At 44.3% G+C, this 17,245-nt stretch overlaps 1 protein-coding gene across 3 annotated transcripts in view; it reads left to right on the top strand.

Moving 5' to 3' along the window:
* Positions 1 to 17,245, top strand: part of LOC140741713 (monoglyceride lipase-like) — a 95,844-nt gene that overhangs the window by 20,323 nt on the left and 58,276 nt on the right. For all 3 annotated transcript variants that reach the window (XM_073072005.1, XM_073072006.1, XM_073072004.1), the window contains one exon: positions 11,477 to 11,583. In XM_073072005.1, the coding sequence (XP_072928106.1) occupies positions 11,477 to 11,583 (107 nt within the window). The remainder of the gene's footprint in view (positions 1 to 11,476; positions 11,584 to 17,245) is intronic.

The following is a 17,245-nucleotide window of genomic DNA, read 5'->3' as shown; positions in this document are numbered from 1 at the left end:
ATACACACAAAATCCTGGAGGTACTCAGCAGGCCAGGCAGTATCTGTGGAAAAGAGCAAACAGTCCAGATTTATGGCTGAAACCCTTCATCAGGAGTGGGAAAAAAAGTGATGAGAAGAAGAGTAAGAAGTTGGGGGGGGGGGAATGGAGGAAGAAGTACATGGTTGTAGGTGATAGGTGAAACCAGGAGAGGGGAGGGGTGAAGTAAAGAGCCGGGAAATCAGTTGATGAAAGAGATAAAGGGCTGGAGAAGGGGGAATCTGATAGGAGAGGACAGAAGGCCATGGAAGAAAGAGATGGGGGAGGAGCACATAAAGAGATAAGGTGAGAGAGGGAAATGGGAATGGGGAATGTTGAAGGTGGAAGGGGGAACAATTACCAGAAGTTTGAGAAAACAATGTTCATGCCATCAGGTTGGAGGCTACCCAGATGGAATATAAGGTGTTGCTCCTCAGGAAAACAGGGAAAGATGTGCTTGGCTGTGAGATCCCGCTGGAAATGGCATAATTTAGAATGATCAGCAAAGTTTCCTCAAGGGGAAATCTTGATTGACAAATCTGTTGGAATTATTTGAATAAGTAACAAGCAGGATAGAGAAAGGAGAATTGGTTGATATTGTGTACCTGGATTTTCAGAAGGCCTTTGACAAGGTGCCACACATGAGGCTGCTTAACAAGCTACAAGCCCATGGTATTACAGGAAAGATTCTAGCATGGATAAAGCAGTGGCTGATTGGCGGGAGGCAAAGATTGGGAATAAAGGGAGCCTTTTCTGGCTGGCTGCCAATGACTAGTGGTGTTCCACGGGGGTCTGTGTTGCTACCAATTGTTTTTACCTTATTTGTCAATGATTTGGATGATGGAATTAATGGAGTTGTTGAAATATTTGTAGAAGATATGAAGTTAGGTGGAGGGGCAGGTAGTTTTGAGGAAGTAGAAAGACTACAGATTTAAACGGATGAAGAGAATGGGCAAAGAAATGAATACAGTGCCAGGAAGTGATTGGTCATGCACTTTGGTAAAATAAATGAAAGGGTCGACTGTTTTCTAAATGAAGAGAAAACACAAATAAACTGAGGTGCAAAGGGATTTGGGAGTCCTTGTGTAGGATTCCCTAAAGGTTAATTTGCAGGTTGAGTCTGTGGTGAGGAAGGTAAATGTGACAATAGCATCCATTTCAGGGGACTAGAACATAAAAACAAAGATGTAACACTGAGGCTATGTAAGGCATTGATTGGAGTACTGTGAGCTGTTTTTTTTCTCTGTTTCTAAGAGAGGGTCCAGAAGAGGATTTAGAGAATGAACCTGTATGTGAAGGGTTAATGTATGAGAAGCATTTGATAGCTGTGGGCCTGTATTTGCTGGAGTTTAGAAGACTGGGGTGGGGGTGGTGCCGGGGTGGGGATCTCATAGAAACCTACTAAATTTTGAACTGGACATGGAGAGGAAGTTTCCAAGAGCGGGACTAGAAGGCACAGCCTCAGAATAGAAGGATGTCTCTTTAGAACAGGGATGAAGAGGAGTTTTTTAGCCAGATAGTGGTGCATCTGTGGACTTCATTGCCACAGATAGCTGTGGAAGCCAAGTCATTTAAAACAGAGGTTGATAGGTTCTTGATTAGTAAGGGTATCAAAGGTTACAGGGGGAAGTCAGGAGAATGGGGTTGAGAGGGATAATAAATCAGCCATGATCAAATGGTGGAGCAGACTTAATGAATCGAATGGCCTAATTCTGAACCTATGTCTTGTGGTCTTATGCAGACTGGTGGTGACATCAGTCAGATAGAGATTCTGAGCCAGATGGTGCAGCATCTGTGGACTTCACAGAGAACAGAAACAAGCCCTGTGGCCCAACTGGTCCATGCCAAGCATGATGCCCATCGAAGCTAGCCCCATTCTGCCCACATCACTTTCAACCTTTCCTGTCTGTGTACCCATCCAAGTACCTTTAAATGGTTCTAAACTAAACGGTGGTAGTTGGATTTCTGGTGGGATGGGCCACAGAAACAGAAGACCACACAGGGTGGCCACTGAGTGTACAGGAGACTGTCTACTGGTCATTACCCAGACCTGGTGGCAAAGCAACCAAGACTGGAGCCTAAATAATCCAGGTTATTTAACTTTTCAAAGACATTGGCAGAGTGGAAAAGAAGACCCGGTAGCGTTGATGAATAAAAATGAGTGGGGGAGAAAAGCAGCAGGTCCAGTTTGGAAGGAGCTAAGAAAGAGAAAGAAACAGTGGGGATTGTAAGCACATTCTCAAAGCATAGCAGTAATGTAGGGCAAAGTTAAATCAGGAAATTAGAAGCATGTATAACAAGGTAATTCGATAATCTTGGGGGACTTTATATTTAAATTGGTCAGTGGTTTAGAGAGATTTGGGCCAAATACAGGTGAATGGGACTAGCTTAGTTGGGAATCTTGGTCAGTATTGAGAAGAAGGGCCTGCTTCTGTGTTGTATAACTCTATGACTCTAACACATCCTCCACACCCAATGTACAAGTGTGATATAGCAGTTAGCATTATGCTCTTCCAACGCTGTGACCTGTATTCAGTTCCTGCTGCTGCCTGTAAAGAGTTTGTACGTTCTTCCCGTGATAGTGTGGATTTTCTCCGGGTGCTCTGGTTTCCTCCCATATTCCAATGACGTACAGGTTAGAAGGTTAATTGGCCACGTGGGTGTAATTGGGTGGCACAGTGTCATTGGGCCAGAAGGGCTGTATCTCTAACCAAAAGTTGTGTTAGGCCTCCGCTGGTCAGGGTCAACCATGGGTGTTGCATCTGAGCTGTCTAGATATGTAAGTCTGAGCAGAACAATCTGGAGAGCAAGCTGTTGCCCATGTAGCAGGCTCCCCTCTCCATGCATCTGATGAACCCAACAGCACAGCAGAGACCAATACAGTTTGGCACCAGCAGCATCGCAGGAGTTGCCAGTCAGCATTGAACCACAGCTGACGAGCCACATCTGCCCAAAGTGACTGGTTTTAAGGTGCCAGTAACCCACCTTTGCCCCTTCTCCTGTCGGTAGAAATGGTTCCGCTGGGCTTAGTAGCTAAGCCACACATGAAGGCCAGGAGCTGGACTTGGTTGTCAGAGGCTATTTGAGGTGCACACCATCGAGAGCATTTAATAGGCAGTGGGAGCTCATCCCCAGTACTGTACTCCATCCCAACCACCCTCCCTTCAGCTATAACAGTCTTAAAAAACCAAATAAAAATAAAAAAGTTAGAAAATCATGTTGGCAATAATAGCGCTGGAGTTATAGAACCATACAGCTCAGAAACAGGCCCTTCAGCCCATCAATTCCATACTGAGCTTTGTTGCTGATCTACTAATCCCATTTGCCTGTATTAGACTCGGAGAATTTAATTTTTTATTTATTTAGAGATACAGCACAGTAAGATGGGACTGCACAAACACATAGAGCAGGGGTGCACACGTACACAGAACAGGACAGGACCGAGGGAATCTGCAGCACCAAGATGGGTTTTGCATAGGATATACAAGTGCAAGGTGCATGTAAGCATGGGAATGGTTGCACATTTGAATAAGACAGTGGCTGTATTGTACTTGTATGTCTTAAGTTAGTTTCCTGGTAACAGTTTTCAAGAAAGCCTTGCGTTGCACCTGGAGTGAACGATGGCTCAGAGCCAAGCACACCCTAGTGTAGAATTGTGGGGATCTCCGTATAGAGGAATGGCTGTGCTCAGGAAACATTTCAGTCAGATCAGTCTTTATACCAGTGTCCCGATAGGCACCGAAGGTAAAAATCACTTTTTGAGTAGGGGTCAGGATTCCAGACTCAAATTTATTTATCATGTGTACACCTAAACATATAGTAAAATGTGCTGGTTGAGCTAACAACCCACACACCCGAGAGTGTGCTGGGACAGGCCCATGAGTGTCACCACCCATTCCAACGCCTACATAGCCTGACCACAATGCTCGGCACAACAACACAGAACACAATAAGCAACCTAACAACATGAGCAGAACAAGCCCTGTTCCTCCCTCCCACTTACGTACATTTTTTAACCACAGGACAGGCCTTATTCGGACTCCAGCCTCCAACGGCCTTGGATTCAGACTCACAGACATCGGGCCCTCGACTTCCCCAGCGGATATGCAGACTGGGGCTCCAGTCGACAGGCATTGACTTCCAGACTTCCGATACGACCCTTGGGCCTTGATCCTGAACTTTGACCCCAGGGCCCACTGATAACCAAATACTAGGCCTCAAACTCTTGACACGCCACTGATGGGGCCTTGAACATTAGGCCTTACCAGGTGGGAGATTCGCACTAATGCCTCGGATAAAATCCACTACTCAGCTGTCATTGTCATTGCCTTTTGTGGGATCACATCACTGTGCACAGATGGGTTGACATACCTCCTACAATACACAGTAACTACTCTTGGATAACCACTTAGTTGGGTGTGAAGTGACTGGATGTTGAGATGGGTATGGTGATAGTGAAGGTTATCACATTTTGTACGAAATCTTCAAAAGGCGATGTCTCAAAAAGACAGCATCCATCACTAAGGACTCCCATTACAAGGATATGTGCTCTTCTCATTGCTACCATCCAGGAGGAGGTACTGGAGCCTAAAAACACACACTCAATGTTTCAGGAACAGCTTCTTCCCCTCCACCATCAGATTTCTGAATGGACAATGAACCCACGTTCACTACCTCACTATTTTTTGCTCTATTTTTGCACTACTCATTTAATTAATTCTTTTTTAATATACAGAATATTGTTTGGTTCTGAAAGGTTCTCATAGCCAAGGTGGTGATAAGCTCCCACTGTGTATTAAATACTCTCAATAGTGTGCATCTCAAGTAACCTCTGACAACCAAGTCCAGCTCCTGGTCTTCATGTGTGGCTTAGCTTCTAAGCCCAGTGGAACCATTTCTACCAACAGGAGAAGGGGCAAAAGTGGCACCTTAAAACCAGTCGCTTTGGGCAGATGGGGCTCGTCAGCCGCGGTTGGCAGCTCATCTAGGAGAATGAAAACTCTGATCTCAAACCTCTGCTGCCTTATGGCTGTACCCACACATGGGGAAGGCTTCAGGAGTAAACCCCGAGGAACAATCCGGAACTGGAGTCCCTAAGGCAGCCCTACGTCGAGTTCAACACTGACTGACAATTCCAGCGACGCCGAACTGTATCAGTCTCTGACGTTCCTTTGGACACATCAGCTCCGTGGAGAGGGGGGAGCCTGTGACAAGGGCAACAGCGGCTCTCCACATGGCACTGCCCTGGCTTGTGTATCACGTAGACAGCTACAACACAACATCCATAGTCGACCCCGACCAATGGAAGGCCTTGCCTTTCTGGTTCTCGTTCACTGTGAAACTCACAACACTACTTTGTACTCATTTGTCTTGTAACCTGCTGTAAACAGCATTCGTACAAGGCTGGATTCCAGCCAGCGTCAACAGCCTGGCTGGCAGCCAGTTCTCTGCCAGATTTGGTCCATGCCCCTTCCCCACCCTCTCCTCACTGAAGCCATTAACTCCTTGTTGAGATGTTGCTCCCTGGCCTGGCCATGTAACCTCTGGAGCAAGCAGAGACCAGGGAACAGTACCGTAAAGGAACAGACGCTTCGGTCCAACGTGTTGACCCAAACAAATTGGGACATGTTTAGGCTGCATGGTAGAGTAACAGTTAGTGTAACACTGTTCCAATGCCAGCAATCCGAGTTCAATTCCCACTGCTGCTTGTGTGTTCTCCCCGTGACCACATTGACATCCTTCTCTTTTGGTTAATATTGAGGGTATCAAGAAGTATAAGATCCTGGAACTCTTTTATCCCTATTCCACTGCCTGTGTTTGGGAGCTCATTGTTACTGTATTATGTGAGTCCATTTATATGGGATGCCCTTCAATAGATTCAAACTGTCCCTTAGCTCTGCATAGACATAAAGTGAGAGACCGTAAGATATAGGAGCAGAATTAGGTCGTTTGGCCCATGGAGTCTGCTCCACCATTTCATCGCGGCTGATCCATTTCCCTCTCAAACCCTATTCTCCTGCCTTCTCCCTGTATCCTTTCGCGCCCTGACTAATCATTAACCTCTGCATTAAATGCACCCGGTGACCTGGTTTCCACAGCCACCTGTGTCAACCAATTTTGCACACTCACCACAACACACTCAAAATGCTGGAGGAACTCAACAGGCTCGAAACATCGACTGTTTACTCTTTTGTGTAGATGCTGCCTGGCCTGCTGAGTTCCTCCAGCATTTGCAGTGCTTTGATTTCCCGAATCTGCAGATTTTCTTATATTTGTGATTTACCATAGCTAAAGAAATTTCTCCTCATCTCTGTTCCAAATAGGCACTCCTCTATTTTGAGGATGTGCCCTCTGGTCCTCGACTCCCCCTCTAAAGGAAACGTACTCTTCACATCCACTCTATTCAGGCCTTACAACATTCGTTAAGTTTCAATGAGGTCCCCACCTCACCTCTCATTATTCTAAATTCTAGTGAGCACGTGCCCAGAGCCTTCAATCATTGCTCATCTGATAATCCTTTCATTCCTGGAATCATTCTCGTGAACCTCCTCTGAACCCTCTCCAATGTCAGCACATCCTTTCTTTAGTAAGGAGCTCAGAACTGCTCACAGTACTCCAAGTGAGGCCTCACCGGTGCATATAAAGCCTCAACACTGTATCCTTGCTTTTGTATTCAAGTCCGTTTGAAATGAATGCTGACATTGCATTTGCCTTGCTCAGCAACCGATTCAACCTGCAGATTAACCTTTAGGCAATCTTGCACAAGGACTCAAGTCCCTCTGCACCATGGATTTTTCAATTTCTCTCCACTTAGAAAATAGTTTATGCTTTTATACCTTCCGCCAAAGTACACTTACCGACACGGTATTCCACCTGCTACCTCTTTGCCCATTCTCCTAATCTGTGTAAGTCCTTCTGTAGCCTCTCAGCTTCATCAACACTAGCCACTCCTCCACTTAGAACCATAAAACATTACAGCACAGAAACAGGCCTTATGGCCCTTCTTGGCTGTGCCGAACCATTTTTCTGCCTAGTCCCACTGTCCTGCACCTAGGCCATATCCCTCCAAACCCCTCTCATTCATATACCTGTCCAAGTTTTTCTTAAATGTCAAAAGTGAGCTCGCATTCACCACTTCATCTGGCAGCTCATTCCATACTCCCACCACACTCTGCGTGGAGAAGCCCCCCCAATGTTCCCTTTAAACTTTTCCCCCTTCACCCTTAACCCATGACCTCTGTTTTTTTTCTCCCTAGCCTCAGTGGAAAAAGCCTGCTTGCATTCACTCTATCTATACCCATCATAATTTTATACACCTCTATCAAATCACCCCTCATTCTCCTACACTCCAGGGAATAAAGTCCTAACCTATTCAACCTTTCTCTGTAACTCAGTTTCTCAAGTCCCGGCAACATCCTTGTAAACCTTCTCTGCACTCTTAAAGATACACTTATCTTTGTATCGTTCACAAACCTGGTCACAAACCAATCAATTTCATCATCGTACATTTTCAGAAAACACTTGGCTTGGATGGGCTAAAAAAGAATGATCTGTTCCCCAATGCCAGTAATCACTGATCAAGATTCAATTCCCATCTTTGTTGTTTGTATGCTCCCACAGTGACCGAGTGTGTTTCCTCTCACATTCCAAAGACATGTGGGTTTGGATTAGTAATCTGTGGGCATGCTATGTTGCCACTTGGGAGATGGTGACACTTGCAGACTCCCGCCAGCATGACCTCAGATTGTGTCCCTGTCAGTGAGCTGCTCATTGGGAGAGGAGCTGGAGGAACTAGACGGTGCGGAGCATTTTGCTTCCTGCTTCAGAGAAGCATCAGAGTTGGTGCACGAAGACGGTGTGCAGTCTTACAGCAAGTAATTATCTTGGATGTCTTTCTTGTGATTGCAAGGCCCTGTTGGACATTGATATTGTAAAATACTGCAAGTCCATTTCAGAATGGTTTATTGGAGAGACTGGTGGCAGGGGACCTTCATGGCTTCAGTGGTAATGAGAACTAGGCCTCAAGCCATGGGCTTGCCTGTTGCAGCAGTCCAGGAGGGGAGACACAGGAGGCAGAGTAGGATGGTGTCCATGCTGGGTTGGGGACTGCCCTGCCCAGTGCTGCCCTCCATGCCTTCCATTCCATGCCCACCATTTTCATTCGGCGAAAGACAAGCTGGGTTGCGTGTATGCATGCATATTAATGTTCATCTGTGGACTGCTGAGAGATTCTCATCCTTACTGACAACATCCATACACCATCAATCTGCAGGATATGTCACTCAGGGACTTGGACTACATTATGTCGTATTTTTGTGTGTGACTGTATGTGCTAGATGTGCTTTGTGCTGTGTATGACTGCTGGTACTGTGTCTTGCACCTTGGCCCCAGAGAAACACTGTCCTGTTTGGCTGTATTCATGGGGTTGTCATGGTGTGAGCTGACAAACAACTGAACCCAGGTATGGAGAAATGACAGACTCCCATGTAGAGACAGAAACAAGAGTTTATTCATAGAAATGCCCATGGAACATTGGTGCTCAACCAAGCAACACTATGAGACGAATCATTCTCAAATCACAAAGACCCCATGATAAGCGCTGGTCAGGAGTCCGCTTTAAATAATCACAGTCCTCGGAAAACCCGTTCCAGTCAAAATAAACTTGACAAGATTAAACAGAAAGCAGAATGGTTTAACAACAGCAATTAACAATTACAGGTGCAAAGCCCACAGGACTCATGTCAACTTGACACTGGCCATTGGTGTAAATGATAAATAAGTCTTGGACAACACAATTTCTTGAGCCAGGAGGAGACACACAAGACTGCAGATGCTGGAATCTTGAATAAATACACAAAATACTGGAGGAACTCAATGGGTCAGGCAGTATCTGTGGAGGGAAGTAGACGGTTATTGTTTTGATTCAAGACCCTTCATCAGGACTCATCATCAGTAATCTAGGTGAAGGGCCTTGACCTGTAATGTTGACTGTCCATTTCCCTTCACAGATGCTGCCAGACCTGTTGAGTTCCTCCAGTGTCTTGTGTGTTGCTCTTGGGTCGGTGAGACTTGCTCCCAATGTACGAATGTGGGAGCATTGTTAACGCTGGTTATTTCTTTATCCAGCTGGATGTGGCAGAATGTACGGGAGACGGGGCCAACAATCACCAGTTCAGGATATCACACCAACACGTTTTTCTGAATTCATGCACAGGGTACTGGCTCTCTCCCCTCTTTCTTTCCAGTCCTGATGAAGGGCTCCGGTCCAAAATGTTGACTGTCTATTTCCCTCTATAGATGCTGCCTGACCGGCTGAGCTCCTCCGGGGTTTAGTGTGTTGCATTTCAGTAGCCTGGTAACATGGAAAATGTCTCAAATGTCTCATAGGAAAGACAACCAGGTCAGAAATGACAGAGACATATGATATCAAGGCAGAAAGGGTATTGGTAGAAGAGGTGAACATGGAACATAGAACAATACAGCACAGTACAGGCCCTTCGGCCCACAGTGTTCTGCCGACCCTTTAACCTACTCCAAGATCAATCTAACCCTTCCCTCTTACATAGTCCTCAATTTTTCTATCATCCATGAGCCTATTTATTAGTCCTTTAAATCTTCCTAAAGTATCAGGCTCTACCACCACCCCGGCAGCATATTACACACACTTGGCACTCTCTGTGTTTAAAAAATATATCAAATTCTTATGTCCCGTTATACTTTCCTCTCATAACTACCTTAAAATTACATCCTCTCATATTAGCCATTTCCACCCTGGGATGAAGCCGCTGGCTGTTCACTCTACTAATGCCTCTATCAAGCCACCTCTGATTCTCCCTCACTCCAAAGAGAAAAGCCCCAGCTCGCTCAGCCTATCCTCATAAGAAATTCTCTTTAATCCATGCAGCATCCTGGTAAACCTCCTCTGCACCCTCTCTAAAGCTTCCATTTCTTCAACATTCATCGTGTGGTCCAACCAGGCTATAATCACCAGATCAAAAATGACATTAAGACATGCAATGAGATATCAAGGCAGGAAAGAGGCTGGTAGAAGAGGAGAAGAAAGCAAAGAGAAATGCAGAAAGGTTTTGAGAGGAGATTTACGAGCTCGAGGACTTGTTAGCTGAACATACATCGGCCAAAGATAAAAATGATGGAAGTGGAGGAATGCAAAGCTCATGGGTGGCACTGAATGAGGTAATAGATGGGTTGGAAGCCCAAAATGAAAAACTTAATGCTGGATGTGGAACTATAAACAAGAGATTCTGAAGATGCTGGAAATCCTGAGCAACACACACAAAATACTGGAGGAACTCAGCAGGTCAAACAGCATCTATGGAGGGGAATAAACAGTGACGTTATGGGCCAAGGCTCTTCATGAATGAAGGGCCTCAGCTTGAAACGTTGACTGTTCATTTTTCTCCATAGCTGCTGCTTGACCTGCTGAGTTCCTCCAATTTTTTTGTATGCGTTGCTCACTGAGGACAAGGCCATGGCTGTATCTTACTGCTACCTTTATGTACTTGGTATCTTGTATGTGCTTTGTGCTGTGTGTGACTGTTGGTACTGTGTTATGCACCTTGGCCCTGAAGTAATGCTGTCTTGTTTGGCTGGACGTATAGGTATTCATGTTTGGTTGAATGATAACTAAACATGAATTCAATTGATTAGTGGACAGTGGAGACAGCACACTCACAGGTGAAGGTTCCATGCCAGATCCTGTTGAATCATACAGCATGGAAACAGGCCTTTCGGCCCAACTTGTCCATACTGACAATGGAGCCCACTAAGTCCTATTTGCCTGTGTTTCACTTATCTCTCTAACCCTTACCTATCCACATACCTGTCTAAGTAAAATTCCAACTGTTATTGTACCCACCTCTGTCACTTACTCGTGGGGGTGGTACAGTTGTCTGGTGGTTAGCGCAATGCTTGACAACACACCTACTGTAGGATCGGGCTTTGAATCCCACTGCTGTCTATAAGGAGTTTGTATATTCTCCCCGTGACTGTGCGGTTTCCTCCCACAGTGCAAGAGATGTGGGCACACTATGTTGACACTGGAAGTGTGGTGACCCTCGAGGGCTGCCCAGCATGTTGCTGGCTGATTTGGTTTGATGTAAACGGTGCATTTCACTGTGTGTGTCGATGTTTCAATGTACACGTGACAAATAAAGCTAATCTTTCTTTTCCTCTGACTGTGTGAGTTTCCTCCGGGTGTTCCTGTTTCCTCCTCCCATTCCAAAGACATACAGGTTATGGTTAGCGAGGTGTGGGCATGCTATGTTGGTGCTGGAAGCGTCACAACCTGTTGGCCGTCTCCAGCATGTCCTCAGACTGCATTGGTCTTTGATGCAAAAGGAATATTTCACTGCTGGTTTCGGTGTTTCAAAGTGCATGTAACATATAAAGCTAATCTTTATTATTCCACTGGTAAATCCTCTTCACCTCGCTCTTGCAGGGCTCTGGTGATGATACTACACGGCGCTGGAGAACATAGCGGGGCGTACGGCAACGTTGCCACAATGCTCGTCAACCAGTCCCTCTTTGTGTTTTCCCATGATCACAGTGAGTACTGTCCTCTGACCGTTAACTCCTGGTGGGAAACTGTTCAAACCCAGCATTACCATTTTCCAAAGGATTGACATACGTGGGAAAAATGATCAACTATCTTGAGCAAGAATCAGTTACCAGCACTCTCTGCTAACTCCTAAAGTCACCCTTGGTAAGCTGGTGACTCCGTCTATACTTCTGCTCGGTAAACCAGCCCTCATTATCAAAGACCCCACCCACCCCAGGCATTCTCTCTTCTCCCCTGTCCCATCGAGCAGAAGGTACAAAACCTGAAAGCATGTGCCACCAATCTCGAGGGCAGCTTCAGTCGTACTGCTTAGGTTTTTTAAGTGTCCCCTAGTATCATAAAATTAACTCTTGACCTCGTTGTGATCTTGCACCTCACTGTTTACCTGGATTGTACCGTCTCTGTAACGGTAACACATTATTCTGCATTCTGTTATTGTTTTACCTTGTTCTACCTCAATGCACAGTGCAATGATTTGATCTGTACGAACAGTATGCAAGACAAACTTTTCACTGTACATCAGTAATAAGACAATAATATTCCAATTCCAAGCACCTCCCCCCAGTTCTGCTTCTGTAACCCCTGCACTCAAGTGCTGGCTCAGCCTGTGAAGTCTACATGCCTTGAAAGAATATATTATAAAGAGCTCTAAACCAGCAGTTCTGAACAAGAGTCCCTAACCTGAAACTTTGACTTGTTTCTCATTCCACAGATGCTGTTTGACTGGCTGAGTTCTTCTGACACCTTGATTCTTGTTTCAGATTTCTGCATCATAGCCTTACGGGCAAATCCTGTTTTGTTGTCACAGTTTTGTTGTATTCCTAGAAAATGGTCCAGATCATGATTTTCTATAGCACCTACGTATGTGTCAAGATGAAAAGTAATTGTGTTTATCTGCTTTTTTTCACATACATTCTGCAAGATCAAATTTTATCCTACATCTCAAAATTCTTGCTAGTGATTTATAAATTCTACAAGGGTGAATTTCTGTAATGCAAGCAGTTTGGGTCAAGAGAGAGAATTTGTAAAATGTCGAAGGGATGGCTTTTTAGAACAGCTGGTTGTTAAGCCCACTTGGGGATTGGCTGTGCTGGATTAGGTGTTGTGCAATGATCTGGGGTGATAAGAGAGCTTAAATTTAAGGAACCCTCAGGGAAGAGTATGAATGAGTTTACTTTGAAATTTGAGAAGAAGAAACTAAATTCCAATGTGTCAGTATTTCAGTGGAATAAAGGAAATTACAATGGCATGAGAGGGAAACTGGCCAAAGTTGACTGGTGAGGACACTAGAAGGAAGGACAGCAGAGCAGCAATGGCTGGAGTTTTGCAATAAATGAGGGAAGTGCAAGACAGATATATTCCAAATAAGAAGAAATTTTCGTATGGAAAAAGGACACTACCGTGGCTGAGAAGTAAAGTCAGAGCCAAAGTAAAAGCAAAAGAGAGGGCATACAAGAAAGCCAGAGCCACTGGATCATTGGGAAGATAGAGGATTGGGAAATTTTAAAAAAATTGCAGAAGGAAACTAAGAAGGCCATTAGGAAGGAAAAGATGAATTATGAAAGGAAGCTGGTGACTAATATCAAAGAAAATACTAAAAGCTTTTTTAAGTATATAAGGGGTAAAAGAGAGTCGAGGGTAGATATAGAACCAATAGAAAATGACACTGGAGATATTGTAATGAAAGATACAGAGATGTCAGAGGAACTGAATGCAAATTTTGCACCAGTCTTCGCAGTGGAAGACATCTGCAGTATACCGGACATTCAAGAGTGTCAGGGAAGTGAAGTATGTGCAGTGAAAATTACGATTGAGAAGGTGCTCAGGAAGCTTAATAGTCTGAGGGTGGATAAATCTCCTGGACCTGATGGAATACGCCCTTGGGTTTTAAAGGAAGTAGCTGGAAAGATTGCAGAGGCATTAACAATGATCTTTCAAGAACTGATAGATTCTGGCATTGTACAGGATGACTGGAAAATTGCAAATGTTACTCCATATTTAATAAGAGTGGGAGGCAGCAGAAAGGAAACTTTAAACCTGTTAGCCTGACATCAGTGGTTGGGAAGTTGTTGGAATCGATTGTTAGGGTTGAGATTTCCTGTATTCCTTGGAGTTCAGGAGAATGAGGGTGGACCTCGTACAAACATTTCGAATGCTAAAATACCTGAACAGATTAAATATGACAAAGTTATTTCCCATGGTAGGGGAGTCTAGGACTAGAGGGCACGACTTTAGGAATGAAGGACATCCATTTAGAACAGAGGTGCAGAGAAATTACTTTAGTCAGAGGGTGATAAATCTGTGGAATTTGTTGCCACGAGCGGCTGTGGAGGCCAAGACACTGGGTGCATTTAAGGCAGAGATAGATAGGTTTTTGATTAGCCAGGGCTTCAAAGGGTATGGAGAGAAGGGAGGGGAGTGGGGATGACTGGAAGAATTGGATTAGCCCATGATGAATGGCGGAGCAGACTCGATGGGCTGAATGGCCTATTTCTGCTCCCATTTCTTATGGTCTTATGGGTGACCTATATTTGAACATAGAACATTATAGCTCAGTACAGACCCTTTGGCCCACAATTTGTGACAAACTTTTAACCTACTTTAAGATCAATCTAACTCTTCCCTCCTACATAGCCCCGCCCCCATTCCTCTATCATCTATGTTCCTATGTAAGAGTTTCTTAAATGTCCCTAATATATCTGCCTCTACCAGCACCCCCGGCAGGGTTTTTCACTCTCTGTGTTTTAAAAAAATATTCACCTCTGACAATCCCTCCTCTACTTCGCTCCAATCACCTTAAAATTATGCCCCTCATATTATTTATTCCTGCCCTGGGAAAAAGTCTGGCTGTCCACTCGATCTCTGTCTCTTATCATCTTGTCTAGCTCTATCTAGTCACCGCTCATGCTTCTTCATACCAAAGAGAAAAGCCCTGGCTCTCTCATCCTAACTTCATAAGACATGCTCTCCAAGTCCAGGCAGCATCCTGGTAAATTTCCTCCGCACACTCTCTAAAGCTTCCATATTCTTCCTATAATGAGGCAACCAGAACTGAACACAATAATCCCAGAGTGGTCTAACCAGGGTTTTATAGAGCTGCAACATTACCTTGTGGCCCTTGAATTCAACCCCCGACTAATGACCAACACGCCTCTCACTTTCTCGGTAGTAATTTGTGAATTCTATAAGGTTAAATTTTTGTACTGTGAATAGAAGGCTCACCTGAAAAAAGGTCTAGTGCTTTCCCGTCATATATAATGAATAAACTTTTCTTGGGCTTCAAGTTGGGAACAGGAATCAATCATAACCAATGTTTCAATGAAAAACTCTGCCATCATCTTTAGGGATGATGCCTGGGCAAATCTAGTCAGATGGCATTTATACACCTGTATTCTGCACCTCCTGATCCAAATCCAATCAGGTTTCCTCTCCCACTTTGTTTACAATCAAATTCCAGTTCCTACTTGGAGCAGGATCTCCGTCTTTGTTAAAACTCTTTTCCTCTAGATGGATCACCTGTTCCACCTCTTTCCTTTCTGTCCTGATGAAGGGTCTCGGCCCGAAATATCAATTTTTTTTCCCCCTTCATAGATGCTGCCTGACCTGCTGAGTTCCTCCAGCATTTTGTGTGTGTTGCTTTGGATTTGCTTTCTGAGATGATTTCTATTCTGACAATTCCTGAAACAAAATGTGGTTAATAGTTAAATAAATGTAATTTCTTACTGTAGCTATGATAAACACAGAATATACCTTTCTCTCAACTTTTATCATATCAGGAACAGAGACGGGATGAGTGTTTATTTTTAGGGTGTTGGTTGAGGGAAGAAAGTTGGCAGAGCTATCGAGAATACAGCTGGTCTTTTTTTATGAATGGTGCCAAGAGATTTTAAATATACATTTAATGACTGCATCCTTTGAATACGTAGCTGACCTACTAATACCAGTTGAACAGGCTAGAGTTTGCCATCTTTTCTGTAGAACAATACCTTCAAGAATGTGGCATACCCTAGTACGGTACTTAATGTGACATACCCAGTAATTAAGCTATACTGCATGCATTGTAACTATCTGTTTAGCATGGACTGGAGTTGCAATGCAATCTTGTTGTCTTGAGCAATTACAATAAAGTTCTATTCTATTCTATTACACACCAAAAGCACCCTTTAATGATTATTTCACTTGAATCTCATCCCTAATTTGTTTGAATTCTGGATTCGATAACCTCCTGACTTTGAATGTAGCTACCTACGTAGTTAACACTCTAACAGAACAAGTATCACACAGGATCATGCCAGATCCTGGTGTGTGGAGTAAGGAAATGGAGGTCATATCTATTTTTTTACAGTGTTTTCACAGGTGTACCAGTAAAGATATAAGACAATAGACAGTAGGTGCAGGAGTAGGCCATTTGGCCCTTCTAGCCAGCACCGCCATTCACTGTGATTATGGCTGATCATACACAATCAGTACCCCGTTCCTGCCCTCTCTCCATATCCCTTGACCCCGCTATCTATAAGAGCTCTATCTAACTCATCAAATATAGGAGCAGAATTAGCCAACCTGGCATATTGAGTCAATTTCAGCATTCAATCATGTCTGATCTTTTTTAACCTCAACCTCATTCTTGTGCCTTCTCACCACGACCCTAACCCATTTACCAATCAGGGGCATATCAATGCCCGAAATGTTGACAGCGCTTCTCCCTATAGATGCTGCCTGTCCTGCTGCGTTCCACCAGCACTTTGTGTGTGTTGCATATCAATCTCTGTCTTAAGCACACTGGATGACTTGGCTTCCACAGCCATCCGTGTCTACAAATTCCACAGATTCAATACACTCTGGCTGAAGAAATTCCTCCTCATCTCTGTCCCGGAGGGATGTCCCTTTACTCTGAGGCTGCACCCTTGATTTATAGAAACTCTGGGGGAGATGGCCGAATGCTGGGTGGAATAGGTTTGAAAGAGTGTCTCAAAGGAAGCAGGAATGACCGAGAGGTTTAGAGAGGGCATTTGGACCAGGGAGATGAAGACATACCAAGTAAAAATTAAAATTGAGAACATTCAGGAGGTTAGAATCAGAGCAGGGCAGATATTTGAAAGGTTAAGAGGCTAGGGGAAATACAATCATAATATAGGGGTGACATGATTGTGTAGCGGTTCGCATAACACTATTACAGTGCCAACAACCCAGGTTCAATTCTGGCTGCTGTCTGTAAGGAGTTTGTACCTTCTCCCATGACCACAAAGCACAAAGCTCAAAGTACATACAGTTGTCCCCCCACCCCTTTACAAAGGTAGAGAGTTCCTATGAAGCCTTTCTTAAGCTGAAATGGCGTAAAGCGAAGAACCATTAATTTAGATGGGAAAAATTTTTGTAAAAGCAAAAATCCTCTATGTAATGGGAAAACAGGTTACTAATGTAGGTCTTTTGTAAAAGCGAAGTGGCGTAAAGCGAACACTCGTAAAGCAGGGGACACCTGTATATGTCACCGTATACAACCCTGAGATTCATTTTCTTGTGGGCATACTCAAGTAAAAGAAAGACCGCACCAACTTAGGCTTTCAACTAGTGTGCAAACGTGGGTGCTTCAGTGTCCTCCCAATTCCCAAAGATGTAGTCGTTTGTAGTTAATTGGTCTTATAGGTGTAA

Source organism: Hemitrygon akajei, chromosome 19 (assembly GCF_048418815.1).
Source record: "Hemitrygon akajei chromosome 19, sHemAka1.3, whole genome shotgun sequence".
In the NCBI taxonomy this organism is placed as follows: Eukaryota; Metazoa; Chordata; class Chondrichthyes; order Myliobatiformes; family Dasyatidae; genus Hemitrygon; species Hemitrygon akajei.
The sequence above is the reverse complement of the archived record's forward strand: the minus strand, read 5'-3'. Positions and strand labels throughout refer to the sequence as shown.